Source organism: Syzygium oleosum, unplaced genomic scaffold, assembly GCF_021117445.2.
Source record: "Syzygium oleosum isolate NSW1041296 unplaced genomic scaffold, Sole_v2.1 Sole_v2.03, whole genome shotgun sequence".
NCBI lineage: Eukaryota > Viridiplantae > Streptophyta > Magnoliopsida > Myrtales > Myrtaceae > Syzygium > Syzygium oleosum.
Window position 1 is genome coordinate 11,319,960 of NW_026607487.1, and position 13,590 is coordinate 11,333,549.

General features: G+C 42.1%; 1 protein-coding gene, 1 long non-coding RNA gene and 1 pseudogene across 2 annotated transcripts; 1 reads left to right on the top strand and 2 right to left on the bottom strand.

The window, feature by feature from the left end:
• Positions 1–4,178: 4,178 nt before the first annotated feature.
• Positions 4,179–4,756, bottom strand: LOC115664733 (kiwellin-like; annotated as a pseudogene).
• Positions 4,757–8,102: 3,346 nt separating this feature from the next.
• On the bottom strand, positions 8,103–8,892 carry LOC115664734 (kiwellin-like). Its single transcript, XM_030586620.2, has one exon. It carries the CDS (start codon positions 8,890–8,892, stop codon positions 8,245–8,247), a length of 648 nt encoding a protein of 215 aa, XP_030442480.1. The 3' UTR covers positions 8,103–8,244.
• A 2,869-nt stretch (positions 8,893–11,761) lies between these two features.
• LOC130137790 (uncharacterized) lies at positions 11,762–12,755 on the top strand. Its single transcript, XR_008816229.1, has 2 exons — positions 11,762–11,958; positions 12,044–12,755. It is a non-coding gene; the product is annotated as an uncharacterized LOC130137790 (long non-coding RNA).
• Positions 12,756–13,590: the final 835 nt, after the last annotated feature.

A 13,590-nucleotide genomic window follows, 5' to 3' on the forward strand; every position in this document is an offset into this window, starting at 1 on the left:
GTCATGCTCTCCCAGATAGACCATATAATCTGGCAGTATAGCCAATCGTCTCTGCCTGATAGATCTCTTGAGTGGAGCTTCTACTTCCTCATCCTGCACCTGAGGGGTTTGAAGTACTTCATCAGGAGCTATTTCAATAACAGGATCCTTGACCACAACAGGCTCAGTCTGTGGTGTAGGGGTCTCCATTATCGTCTGTACAGGTAGAGAAATCGACACTGTAGTACCTACCATATTATTATCCTCAATGGTCTGAGAGCAACTATCTCATTCGGCCACATCAAATTCCAGAAACTTCGCTGCCTGTGATTCGACAATTCTTGTGCCTCCATGGGGACTGTAAAATCGATACCCCTTCTAATGATCTGGGTAAGATACGAAGTAACATCGAGTGGTTCTGGATTTCAACTTGCTCAATGTTGGATTGTATAACCTTACTTCTGCAGGACACCCCCAAACTTTAAGATGATTTAGGCTAGGTTTACGTCCAGTCCATAATTCAAAAGGAGTCTTTGGAACAACCTTGGTAGGAACACGATTTAGAATGTAGAGAGTTGCCCTCAAAGCTTCACCCCATAAAAAATCAGGTAAGTTCGTCCTTCTAATCATACTCCTCATCATGTCCATAAGGGTGCGATTCCGTCTTTCGGCCACACCGTTTTGTTCAGGACTCCCGGGCATAGTAAATTGAGCCACTATTCCAGAATCTTCCAAGTATTTGGCAAATGGCCCTTTTAGCTGTCCAGCATCGCCATGCCTACCATAATACTCACCACATCGGTCAGACCTGACAACCTTTATAACTTTTCCCAACTGTTTCTCGACTTCAGTCCGAAAAATCTTGAACTTGTCAAGAGACTCAGACTTCTCTTTAATCAAGAACAGATAACCATATCGGGAATAGTCGTCTGTAAATGTGATGAAATAGAAATTTCTACACAATATTGCCGTATAGGATCCACTGATGTCAGTGTGAATGACTTCCAACAGGTCAGAACTACGGACTGCGATTTTCTTCTTTATCTTGATCATCTTACCCCTACAACAGTCTACGCAAGTATCTAGGTCACTTTCAAGAGTAGGTGGGATGTTTGTCTTTATCAGCCTTTCCACTCTTTCCTTAGAAATGTGACCAAGTCGTTTATGCCACAATGCATAAGACTGTTCCTTAGGTAGAGGTCTTTTGGAAACAACCCTTTCAGCTGTATAAGCGACGTATATATCATTGGGAGATAAACACAATCTATACAATCCATTCGATATGTTGCAGCACCCAACCTTATTTGAATCAAAGAACATAGAAACCATATTGTTTTTTATTTCAAAAGAGTAGCCACAAATATTCAAACTTGATACGGAAACTAAGTTCCGTCTGAAGGAAGGCACATAAAAGGTGTTTCTTAACATCATATTAAAACCAGAATCCAAAATTAATATGACATCTCCCACGAACTCGACATCGACTCTCTTGTTGTTTCCTACAGTGAGCTTTAATTCATCATGATTTGGCTTCCTTCTGTTTGTGAATCCCTGTATGGTATACGCAACATGATTAGTTGCACCGCTATCTAGCCACCAAGAACTGGATGGAGCTTCTAATAGGTTGGATTCACAAACAAGTGCCAAAGAATTAATACCTGACTGCTTACGCTTGGACAACCAAGCTTTATATCTATTGCAGTCTTTCTTCATGTGACCCTTCCTCCTACAAAAGTAGCAGTGAACACCATTCTTCTTCAAGGGTGTTTTCTCAGGACCCAGATGGTCTAAATGACAGGTGGTTTCAGGAGTTCCTTTCTGAGTATGATTCTTGAACTTACTACTCTTCCTACTACTGGAACTAGAGGCATAGAAAGCATGATTTCCTTTATCTTTCTTCAGTTTCTCTTCCTCTGCCACTACCCTAACTATCAGGTCATTGACCGACCACTTTTCATCTTGAGAATTATAGTTGGTCTTTATAATTCCAAACTCAGTAGGAAGGGTGTTCAGGGCTTGATGCACAATGAAGGCATCAGAAAGGATAATCTCATGAACCTTTAGTTTTGTCTGGAGGTCTACCATCCTAAGGACGTAATCCCTAACCCCATTTGAACCATCATACCTCATATTATTGAGTAACTGCATGTATGTCCCAGCCTCAGCATTAGACGAGTCACGGTTCCTTGCTTGCAAGGTTTCCATCATTTCTTTAGCAGTGCAGTCAGCTGGCAAACTACTTTTCAAATGGTCCTTAATGGATCGCTTCATCAGTAACAAGCAAATCCTATTGCTCTTTGCCCAGGCGGCACTCAGTGTCTTTTTCATATCCGTACTTTCAGCAGTGACATCTGCTGGCTTATCCTCAGTAAAAGCAATATGAATATCTGCCAGCTCCATACCAAACAGAAAATCCTCTTTCCATTTCTTAAAGTTTAAACCAGTAAGAACCTCAATACTTATGGAGTTGCCGTTCAGGGAGAAGGTGACTGTTAAAAACAAGCAATATCTATAATCAGCATCATGTGAGTACTTTCCTAAGAGTTACACACATCATCATATAATCACTTTTGGGCAGAATACATGACATGCAATTATATACCCTCTACATGACAACGGCCATGAGAATGTATTCCAATCTTTTATGAATTCACCACCTTTGGGTGTATGAACCACTAGGATCAGTCATTCCTCACGCATACTGTACATGCATCCCTCCATGAACCAATACATAATCACCTCCTTTGGGAGTATGACAACACATTAGAACAGGAGACATCCTAACAATACGAGACTGATATTTCTCAAACTCAATTAAGTGTGCCACTTTGGCGGCCACTACCAAATTGAATCATTGAAACTCTCTCATACTAAGGATATAAACTTTATGTCTCACATATACTATATAGATGTAATTCTAGACTGGAAGACATGGGCAATGTCTCTAAAATTACATACCATGCTAATTACATTACTCTATACATTGATATATGTCGAACCTTATACATACTATCAATGAAACATGATCTACACGTCCTTAAGTTATCATATACATGTAAGCTTTAATCTGTATCTCTTAAACCATAGAGAAATACAGGAAAATACAAAAATATACCCTAAAAATACGCGTATATAGGGTTCCATATGTATTTTCACATCCTTAAAAGTATCAAACATATAAAATAAATATACCACGGTGTAGATAATCCTTATACGAGCACGTCGGTACCTTGCACGCTCCAAACTGAGACCGGACGCGCCCTCACGTGCCTCCTGAAGGTGCGGCGCGTGGGCCTCACGCGTCGGCGCCTAAGCTGGCCAAAAAGGCCGGTCCGACCGGTCTGATCGCTTATCGGTCCGACCGGTTGACCGATTCGGTCAACGGGTCGGGTCAACGGGTCGGGTCCAGGGTCGGGTCAACGGGTCGGATCTGGGTCGGGTCCGGAGTCGGGTCGGGTCAGCCAGATCGACCCGGCTCGCGGAAACCCTAGCATGTGCGTTGCACGCGCCTGGGAACACCCGCGTGTGCCGCCGGGGCTCTCCGACGCCCCGGCGTGGCGGCGCATGCGGCCACTCCCGGCGGCCCCTGGTGGCCGGCGACCACTCATTTTTCTCGTCTCGCGACGATCTATCCATCTATGTGATTTATTCTAACATTCAACGGATGAAAAAATCAAAATCACACACGAACAGTACCGGCCCGTTTCTCGACTATGGCGGCTCTGATACCACATGTTGGCCGGCCCGTATGGTTCGGTCGAGCGCCCTAGGATCACCATAGCGAGATATTAACGGTACGGTAAAAGGATGGATAGAATTTGTGCACCTGTTTTGGATTTCATCGGCCTGGATGCGGAAATGACGATGAACCGGTGCCGTAGGTCTTCTCCCCTGTCACCCCCGAAGTCCCGGCGCTATGAGACCGCCTCAGCCAACTCACAGAAGCCTTAGGTGAGTTTGAGAGCATTTGAGAGAGATTGGAGAGAGTTGGGTGCAGAGGAGGGACCTGCAGCTCTATTTATAGAGTTTCCAGCCAGGCCCTCTCATAACGGGCCGGGCCGAACTCGGCCCACACAAGCCGGGCCCATATCTGACCAATTAAGAAAGCTTATATCCAAACTTATTAGACCAGACCCGTAAGCGGGTAATAACAATCTCAATTAATGTAACCCACATTAGGAAAACGTTATAGTTTCCCTTCATGCAACATGCTTCTTTTCATTTGACCATCGGCCGTTGTTCTCGCAAATATGGTTCTTCTTCGTCAGTTTGTCACACTCGTCGACTACCTTGGCTATCACGCTCCTCTTAGTCTTTGTAGATGTTGTTTTGATCCTCTTCCCACACCGAGACCCACCGGCATACCACCCGGTCAACAGTGCAACAATCAGCTCTGAGTTTTGGTGGTAGCTGTTGTCACACTCCAACGGGCCCCCACCATCACCGCCTTCGCTGAATCGTTGTTTGTCAAGGTCGCTGGAGTGGAAGACGTTACCGGGGGCGAGCAACAATATTGAGGGAAGGACTTTCCATGGCAGTTCATAGTGCCTGAGGGCTGACATCCTTCATCGGACAGTGATTGAGCATTGGGACATGAGTGCGTACCTACGTCAGGATCGTCAAGGCACCTTCCGTTAATGCATATCAATTGGCCGGTGCAATCATCTTGGGCATGACAAGGGCCATTGCATGAGGAGAAGGCGTGCGAAGGAGATGAAAAGAGAGTGATGGTTATAACAATTGGAAGAGCTAGGAAGAGTGCCACAAAGTACTTCATTGTTCAAACTATCGAAATTGAACGCTCAAGTTGATTTGGCGATGTAGAGTCTCTCATGCTCCAAGTTGGCTGAAAAAAAGAGAGTTAATTATTCAATTTGCCTTTTGTTTCAAACCAAAAAGAGAGTTGTGCAATGACCGGATATCGAGACTAACATAAGCATTATAGACTAACGTGATTGATCTTAATAGCTAGTGGTCAAGATATATCTTCTAATAGCAGATAGAATACTTTTTTTAACGCCTTATAGAAAGGGGGCGTATCTCTTTTAAAATATTTTTCCATAGCCTTAATGTTATGATCGGAATCTAGCTTGAAAGCCACATTAGTGTCAAAGTTATTACCTTTGATTCTTACCGCGTGGACAGATTCATCAAATATTGTATCGAAACAGAATATCGCCCCCCCTAACTTCCACCGATATAGGCAAGTTCACGTTTTGGGGTGTGCTCATTTGTTCATATGATGCTGCCGGCATTTGTTCAATTGGAGCTCCGAAAAAAAAAATCTGACAGAAGGGTTCGAAACAAGACAGAAAACAGATATTTTCTCACTAACCGGTGTTGCATGGTTGTGAAAAAGCGTGCATTTGGATAGATGAGGTGATTACTTTGTACATAAGTGATCAATTAGGAACAATTTATGAAGATAATCCCTTTTTGTAATGAACGTGTGTGCTTATGATGAAACTATCTTAATGATCTTAATCATGAAGTATTCTGCGAAAACTTGTTCCCCAACGGAAAGAGTAATGCTATATGCAGTGATTTCTTACTAAAAATTCTAACCGAATGACATACGATTCACTTGGCATCCGCCGTGTCGTAGGACATGTGCAAGTAGAGTCATTAATTAAAAATGGGGATGGTAGAAAGGAAAATAAAATACAGATGGGGCAACATCAATTTAAGCAATTTTCCCCTTATTTTACTATTCTTTTTACCCAAAGTAGCATGGGTGTGCTCTCAAACTTTACACAAGATGCCATTGAAGCTCGCGCGAGATTTAGTCGGCCTAAATATACACGTTAATTCCTTTTTTTATGGGCAAAAGTTGGCGTATGATGGTGGGCTGTTTCTCTTCATGCAGCATGCTTCTTTTCATTTGACCATCGCCTGTTGTTCTCGCAAATATGCTTCTTCTTCGTCAGTTTGTCCCCGTTTTGTTGACCCTTTAGGATTAGCGCAGTTGATTTGGTTTTGGAGGATTTCCAATTTATGAATTGATGGTCAGCCATTCAAATCCCACTAACTGCCTGGGCTATGGTTATCTGCATAGATCAAATGCCTTGATCTAACCGGTTTATAAGGCTCGCAGGGTGTTTCACGGGACTTTAGGTAACCGATTGGATTTTCACATCTATGCTCCCGAATTAATAACTAGTTTCGGTACATGAGGTCTCATTTGAGTTGTTGTGTACCAATGTATTTTTTTAAAAAGTTTATTAATTATTCTATTGATTTGTTAACTTTCATTTGCCTTGCTCAACATGTTAGAGTAATTTACCTACTTTTTTTCTAATTTAGTTTAAAATAGTTTTGTATCATCAACTCTTATTTGAGTTAGTTACCGACATTTGATTACCTTTTTTTTTTTAATTATATCTCATTATAGAAAATAGGATATTCTTTAACGCCTTATGCTAGGGTCACATTTCATTTAAGTACTAAGCCTCGATATTATGATCTTAATCTAGCGCGAAAGCCACGTTAGTGTCAAAATTACGACCTTTAATTCGTAACGACGTGGACCGGAAATAAAACCTCCCCAAGCTTAGCACGATATGGACAAATGCAAATTTTGGTGTGTCCTCATTTGTTCATAAGATGCTTCCCGCAATTATGCGAAGCGCGCATTTAGAAAGGTAACGTGATTATTTTGCACACGAGGGATCCATTAGCTATCTTAATGATTTTAATCATGAGTTCATGACGTATTTCCGTGAAACTTATACTCCCAACAAGAAGAGTAATGCTACATGTACTAAATTCTTACTAAGAATTCCTTATCAAATGACATGGCGACTTACGGGGCATGCACCATGTCATCGCATATGCGTACGTGGAGTCATCAATGAAATCAAGATTGTACAAAGAAAAGAAAATATAGATGGGGCAAGATCAATTGAAGGAAATTTCTTTTCCTATCTTACCATCTTTTTTCTACCCAAAGTGGCAATGGATGTCCTATCCAACTTTACACAAGATGCCCTTGACGTTTACACCATATTCGGTTGACCCATATCTAAAGGACCTTGGGGCAAATCGTGGGCTGTTTCTCTTCATGTAACATGCTTCATGCACTACAATTCTCCTCGTTCCATCGCATGCTGTTGTCGCGCATACGCTTCTTTCTTGAACTGCATCATGGAGAAATGCATCAGTTTTGCTTAAAATTAGACGAAATCAATCTACCTTGAAGAAATTAATCCCGATATTGGAGAAATGGAGCAGTCTCCTTTTAGTTTTGCCTCAAACTGGACGAAAGGATTCTTTGCTCACCTCTGCACTCTTAGCTCGCAGATGCTTCTTCAACAAGCTGTCTACGAACACGCGCCACTTCAAGTCCTGCGAGCTTCACAATGTCCATCACCTCACGGTCGAGCACCACTGCCCTCTTCGATCTTCTTCAATGTGCAGGCAGCGGCGACGGCCACCAACCCTCAAGAATGGCCGAGGGTCACTCCCTCGCTACAAATTTGAACAAGGGTCACGGCCCTCATCGCCGGAGTGATGATAGCAGCGAGATCATGGCAAACGTCGCCGGCAAGTGGCGAGACTATTGAGAGTCATGACCTCACCGAACTAACTTGCCCCCTCACACTCTCATGTTGCTTTCTCAGCGGTGGCGGCGAGGGCCACATCGTTTTCACCTGACTACGACTAGGGACACTGACCCCTCGCTGATGAAGGGGTGGCGGCAATGCCGCCTCCGCCTCAATTGCAACTACATCTCCACTCCTTCTCGTTTGTTTTTATTCTTTTTGTCAGATTTTTATTTACTTTTCAAATTTTAATTTTCCTGAACTTTTGAAAATAATTTCATATATTTTAAATACCACATAAATACCACGTCAACATCTCCATTTATAACTTCAATGGAAAGACCATCAAGTCAAACAAAGAGTATATACTTTAAATGCCTAATTACACCCAAAAAAAAGTCGAGAGACCTGACTGAACATTTGGCGATAATTCGAACATCTCGTGTGCCTTTATTCAAATATATAAATCAAGAGACTATAATATATTTTAAAGGACAAGCACAGTAATACTACTACTACTTACATAATTTTTCAACATTTTGCATATTATCTTCTCGTACAAGCATATCCCTAGTTTCGTTTACAGTTCTATTGCCCTGACTAACTATTTTGCATTACACGCACAGCCTCAAACATATTACGGAACACCAATCAACAACCATCGACCCCAGATCTTATTTATCCTTATATCGATCGTCTCTGGGGAAGGAAAACGCAAGAACTTCTATCCCATGGACCATGTAACATCCTCTTCACCCACTTCTATGTCCAACTCCAAAGCATGCCACACCGCGTTTGAAGCATCGACAATGTCATTCCTACACGGCGGCTGATCGTCATGTTCATCATCGCACCCATTCATAGAGTCGCACTCATCGACCACCTTGGCCATTACGCTCCTCCCGGTCTTCGTAGATGTTATTTTAATCCTATCCCCGCATCGAGACCCGTCGGCATACCACCCTGTCGACAGTGCAACAATCAGTTCTGAGTTTTTGTGGTAACTGTCGTCGCACTCCGACGGGCCCCCGCCATCACCGCCTTTGCTGAAATCATTGTTCGTCAAGGTTGCTCGAGTGGAAGACGTTACCGGAGGCGAGCAACGGTATTTAGGGTAGGACTTGCCTTGGCAGCTCATAGTGCCCGAGGGCTGACATCCCCCGCCGGACGGTGATGGAGTATTGGGACATGTGTGTGTGCCTACGTCGGGATCGTCATTGCACTTTCCGTTGATGCATATCAATTGGCCGGTGCAATCATCTAGGGTTTGACAAGGGCCATTGCATGAGGAGATGGCCCGTGATGGAGAAGAAAAGAGGGTGATGCTTATGGCAATTGGAAGAGCTAGGAAGAGAGCCACAGAGTACTTCATTGTTCAACTCTCGAAATTGAACGCTCAAGTTGATTTGGTGACGAGAGAAGAAAGCTTGGAGGTGCTTATATAGAGTCTCTCATGCTCCAAGTTGGCTCTAAATAAAAAAAGCGCTTAACTATTCAATTTGCCTTTTGTTGACTCATAGTCTTCATTTGTGTAATTTAATCAAAAATCACTATCATCCCGCAATTTCCGTGCCTTACGCGTTACGAGCAAGTATTCGATCCTCAAAAGAGTAAATATTTCTGGGCACTCTGAAATCGATCAAAATCATCAATCATATAATGACGGGATATCAAGACTAACATGAGAAGATATTAGTGTTTAAATTATGTCCTCTAATGAGAAATAGAATATCTTTTTACTGCCTTATGCTTAGGGTCGTATCTCTCTTAAAATAATTACTAAGCTTTTATGTTATGATCGTAATCTACCGTGAAAGCCACGTTGGGGGTTAAAATTACGACCTTTAGTACGCGACAACGTGGACCGACAATGAAACTACACGTAGCTTACACGACATAGGCAAATACAGATTGGTCTGTTCTCGTTTGTTCAGAAGATGCTGCCGGCATTTGTTCCATTTAGAGCTCCAAAACAAGGAATCTGTCAAGAAAGTGTTTGAAACAAGATGTCATGAATAGGTACGAGGTCGTGCTTTATGGTAGTAAAACCCAGTGAAAGCTCTCTCGTGGTATAAAATGATTAATTTCAACACCCCCGGTGTTGCATGAATATGACAAGCGCACATTTAGAAAGATAAGCTGATTATCTTGTACATAAGTAATCCATTAGCTACTAATTGTGAAATCTTAATGATCTTAATCATGAAGTGTTTCCGCATAACTTATCCTTGGAAAAAAGAATAATGCTACATGTACCGAATTCTTACTAAATATTCCATATCGAATGGGGCAACCAACGTGACATGCCGCAATTATGCGTACATAGAGTCATCGATTGAATTAACTATCGTAGAAAAGAAATGAAAATATAGATGGGGAGAGATCAATTGAAGGAAAGACGGTGTGCTAATTATAAAGGTCTTTTCCTTCGTTTTATGGGCAAAAGTAGGCGTCCAATGGTGTGCTGTTTCTCTTCGTGTAGCATGCTTCATGCAATACAATACTTTTCGTTTGACCATCGCATGTTGTTCTCGCATCATACGCTTCTTCCCTGTATGATTGGCTCCTTTACATCGACCTGTCAAGATTGACGTGGTTGATTAGGACACGGAAGATTTCCAACTTATAAACTAGAGATCATCAATTCAAATCCCATCAACTGTTTGGGCTAGGGTTACCTACTTAGGCAAAAGGCCTAGATTTAACCGGTTTACGGCGTTTGTAGGATGTTTAGTTAGTCGGTCGGGTTTTGATACCCGTGCCCCTGAATTACGTAGAAAAAAAATAGCTACTTTACATTTTTAAATTCGCAAAAAACAAAAACAAAAAAAGAACAATGTGATGGCTACGAAAGCTATTTGACCACCGAAACTCATTGTGGTTTCACGTCACAATCACCCTAATCAATGAAGGAAATTAGTTCACACGAGAGCACTGTATAAAAAGGCTTCGTGTACGTATATAGAAAGGAACGTCTCGCTCTCTTCCAAGCACAATTCCACATGATTACAGAGCGCTAAAAACCAGTAAATACCAAAGCGAAACAAAGTGATTACAGAAGCGTGCCGTGACGGGAAAATTTCAGGGGTGGCATCAAGCTGAATGATACAGATCTCACGAAATTGACCCATGGCAATACCGTCTACACCACCATCTCGACATCTGAAATGACCATCTGCTCGAACTTGGCCCTCTCACCCACAGAATTCTAATTATTGAGCCCTTGTGTAGCTTTGAGTTCGAACATACATATATAATATATGCTCGAATATATATGTATAGAGCATAATTCATCATAATGCGGCGCGCACGATTCATAAAATGTTCTATCATCTTAACGCTCTTCTTGTACATGTACTTAGGTTGACAATACAAACAGCCGATGCTTGAAAAAAGAATGCACGAAATGGTAGCAGATTGCTGACATACTATGCATATGAAATAGTAGAATGAATAAGAGCCAGTGGTCGTCAAACGCAAATGAACGGGCAACCTTTTATTTCTACATGTGGTCAAAGTACTCATCGAATTAAGTTCCCTCTTTTCACAACTCTTGCCAAAACGGAAGCTGTGAGCATCGCTCTTACATGTAATTAGTCATGTAATTACTTATGCACACTGATTACATACGGAACGAATCTAATTACAGTGATTCAGCTCTTTCCATTCCAGCATATTTATAGAACGAATCTATTGCTGCGGGGTTTAGTTTACGTAGGGAGATGATCAGACTTCACATGGGTCTTCAGGAAAATCACCAACCTTACTTGCCTTCTTTAAACTACTTAGATCTGATACTCCCCTATAGTGTTCATTGCATTGAGACTGAAAATTAGCGATTATTGACAAAAACCCTAGAAATGTTGATGCGAGGAGAACTTGAATGGCGAGAGACGGAGACTAAAAGAAGGGAATGCGTGGTTATAGCACGTATAAGTGCGATGAAGAATGTCATCACTAGGGGTGTCAGAACCGAACCGAAAAACCGAACCGAGATACGAATCGAACCGAACCGAAAATTTTGTGCATTTCGGTTCGGTTCGGTTTTCGGTTCGGATTATCTAAATTAACCGACTTTTTTTTTTCAGTTCGGTTTATTTCAGTTCGGTTTGGATCGAACCGAACTGAAAATAAACCCCTCGTTCAGTTCGTTGTCTTCTGCTTTTACCCTAAGTAAAACTAAAAAGGGTTTTAGGGCTCCTGCATCTGCTCCGTCTCCTCCGATCTGAAGGCCGCGACGACGACGACGACGGAACTGAAGGCCGTCGCTCCAAGAACTGAAGGCGACGATCCTGGTCTCTGCTCGCCCTTCCATCGAGAGCAGAGACCGTCGCTCGCTCGAGGAAGCTCAAGGTCTCTGCTCGCCCTTCGATCGAGAGCAGAGACCGAAGTTTCGTGGGTCGAAGTTTCAAATCAATTTCCGGACACCCTTCTACGTGTACGGTCTTCTTCTTTCGCTCTCATACTCCATTGTGCTTGCTCTGTGCGATTGGGTCGGTTCTTGTCATTTTGTGCTCAAGCAGATTGGGCTGACAAAGTTGGTCTTGCAAAGTTGTTTTCTGGGTATGAGTTCCTTTTCTGGGTAGAGCAAGGTGTTCCCTCGAAACCCTCTTGCCTTCTGGCGCTTTCTACTCGCGCGCGCCGGGATGTTTTTTCGATCATGGTCCGTTTCGGAGCTGTTTTTCACGAATTTGGGTGGGTGTTGTGCAGGAGTGCCTCATCATCTTTTGGGCACCATGAGCCCGAACGTGGAGTTCACGGCCAAGGCGTTTAGGGACCCTGCTGTTCCTGTGGGTTCGCCTTCCTTAAACCGACGGTGACATGTTGAATTTGATTAACTTTGTTTTGATGAGATTGAAACTTTTGTGTTTTTCCCGAACTTCAGCTCATTGATGAGATCTTGTCTCGGAATAACTTGCCAGTCATAGTTGGGGGTACAAATTACTATATCCAGGTAGAGTATGCGGCACTTCTTTTTCATTTTCTTGAATAGCTTGCGGCTTTTTCTCTGTGTTCGCACTTTGCAGTAGTTACTCTGTGAATTCACTAACGGGGGCTGTAGTGTTAATTCAATCACACCTCATGCTCTAAATTCACGCAAGATTGTAACGATGAGTTCGCTTAACTTCTGTCACTTTAAAGTCCATCCCTTGTCAGAGTCAACTTGTGAATTTTAGTTTCCTGACTAAATGTGAGTGACTCAGCTTCTGGACTATGAGATTATTTAGTTGACAATGCCTGATAAAGAATAGCTATTTGATGTCTCTACGTGTCCTGCATATTTTTGTACTTAGGATGCTCTATTTGATTCTATCATGTGAATCTTCAGTGAAGTATCTGTTGCTGGAAAACGTAATTTAGATCATCTTCTTACTCAATTTGGATCTATAGTAATAGGTATGTACTGGGACAAATTCCAGTACATATAATGAAACTCCTTATATTCATCAATGCCAGAGACTAAAAACAGGACCATTTTTTGGTGCTGCAATACAAATAATTAATAGTGCTTTCTATCTCTCGTGATGACTAGCCTACTTTGTAAATGTGATATAGCACGCTTTCACCACAATGTTTTGATCTTGGCTGTCTTTGGCTACATATGGTGCTACTATCTCACATCTATACTAAGAACTCTGTACATCCATACATTTATATACATTAGCATGCTCGGTTCACTTGGCTTAATGTCACAGCATATTCTTGATTTAGTTCATTTATCATAACTATTTAGCAACTTCTGTCTTGGTGCTTTAATGGCTACCCCTTCTATTATGCTTTTATTTGGATTAAGTATTTGCTTGTCATACAAAGTTTGTTAACTTGACACAACCACTTGAATTATAATAATTTCAGGTTTTAATTGTCATAGATTGGTAGATGTCTACTTCAATGAGTGAATCTAGTGGCACAAATAGAAGGAGGACGAGATCTTCTGCTTGGGAACACTATAAAAGGACAGAGTAGCTCCTTGACCCCAAGCATGGTGGAGGCTCTTATATGTACTCAAGATTGGCTACGATCCACACCACTTTCACTTTCGATTGAGGAGGACTTAGAAGAACTCGAA

Excerpts from the sequence above, each read along its gene's own strand:
- LOC115664734 (XM_030586620.2), bottom strand. The coding sequence starts at position 8,892 with ATGAAGTACTCTGTGGCTCTCTTCCTAGCTCTTCCAATTGCCATAAGC.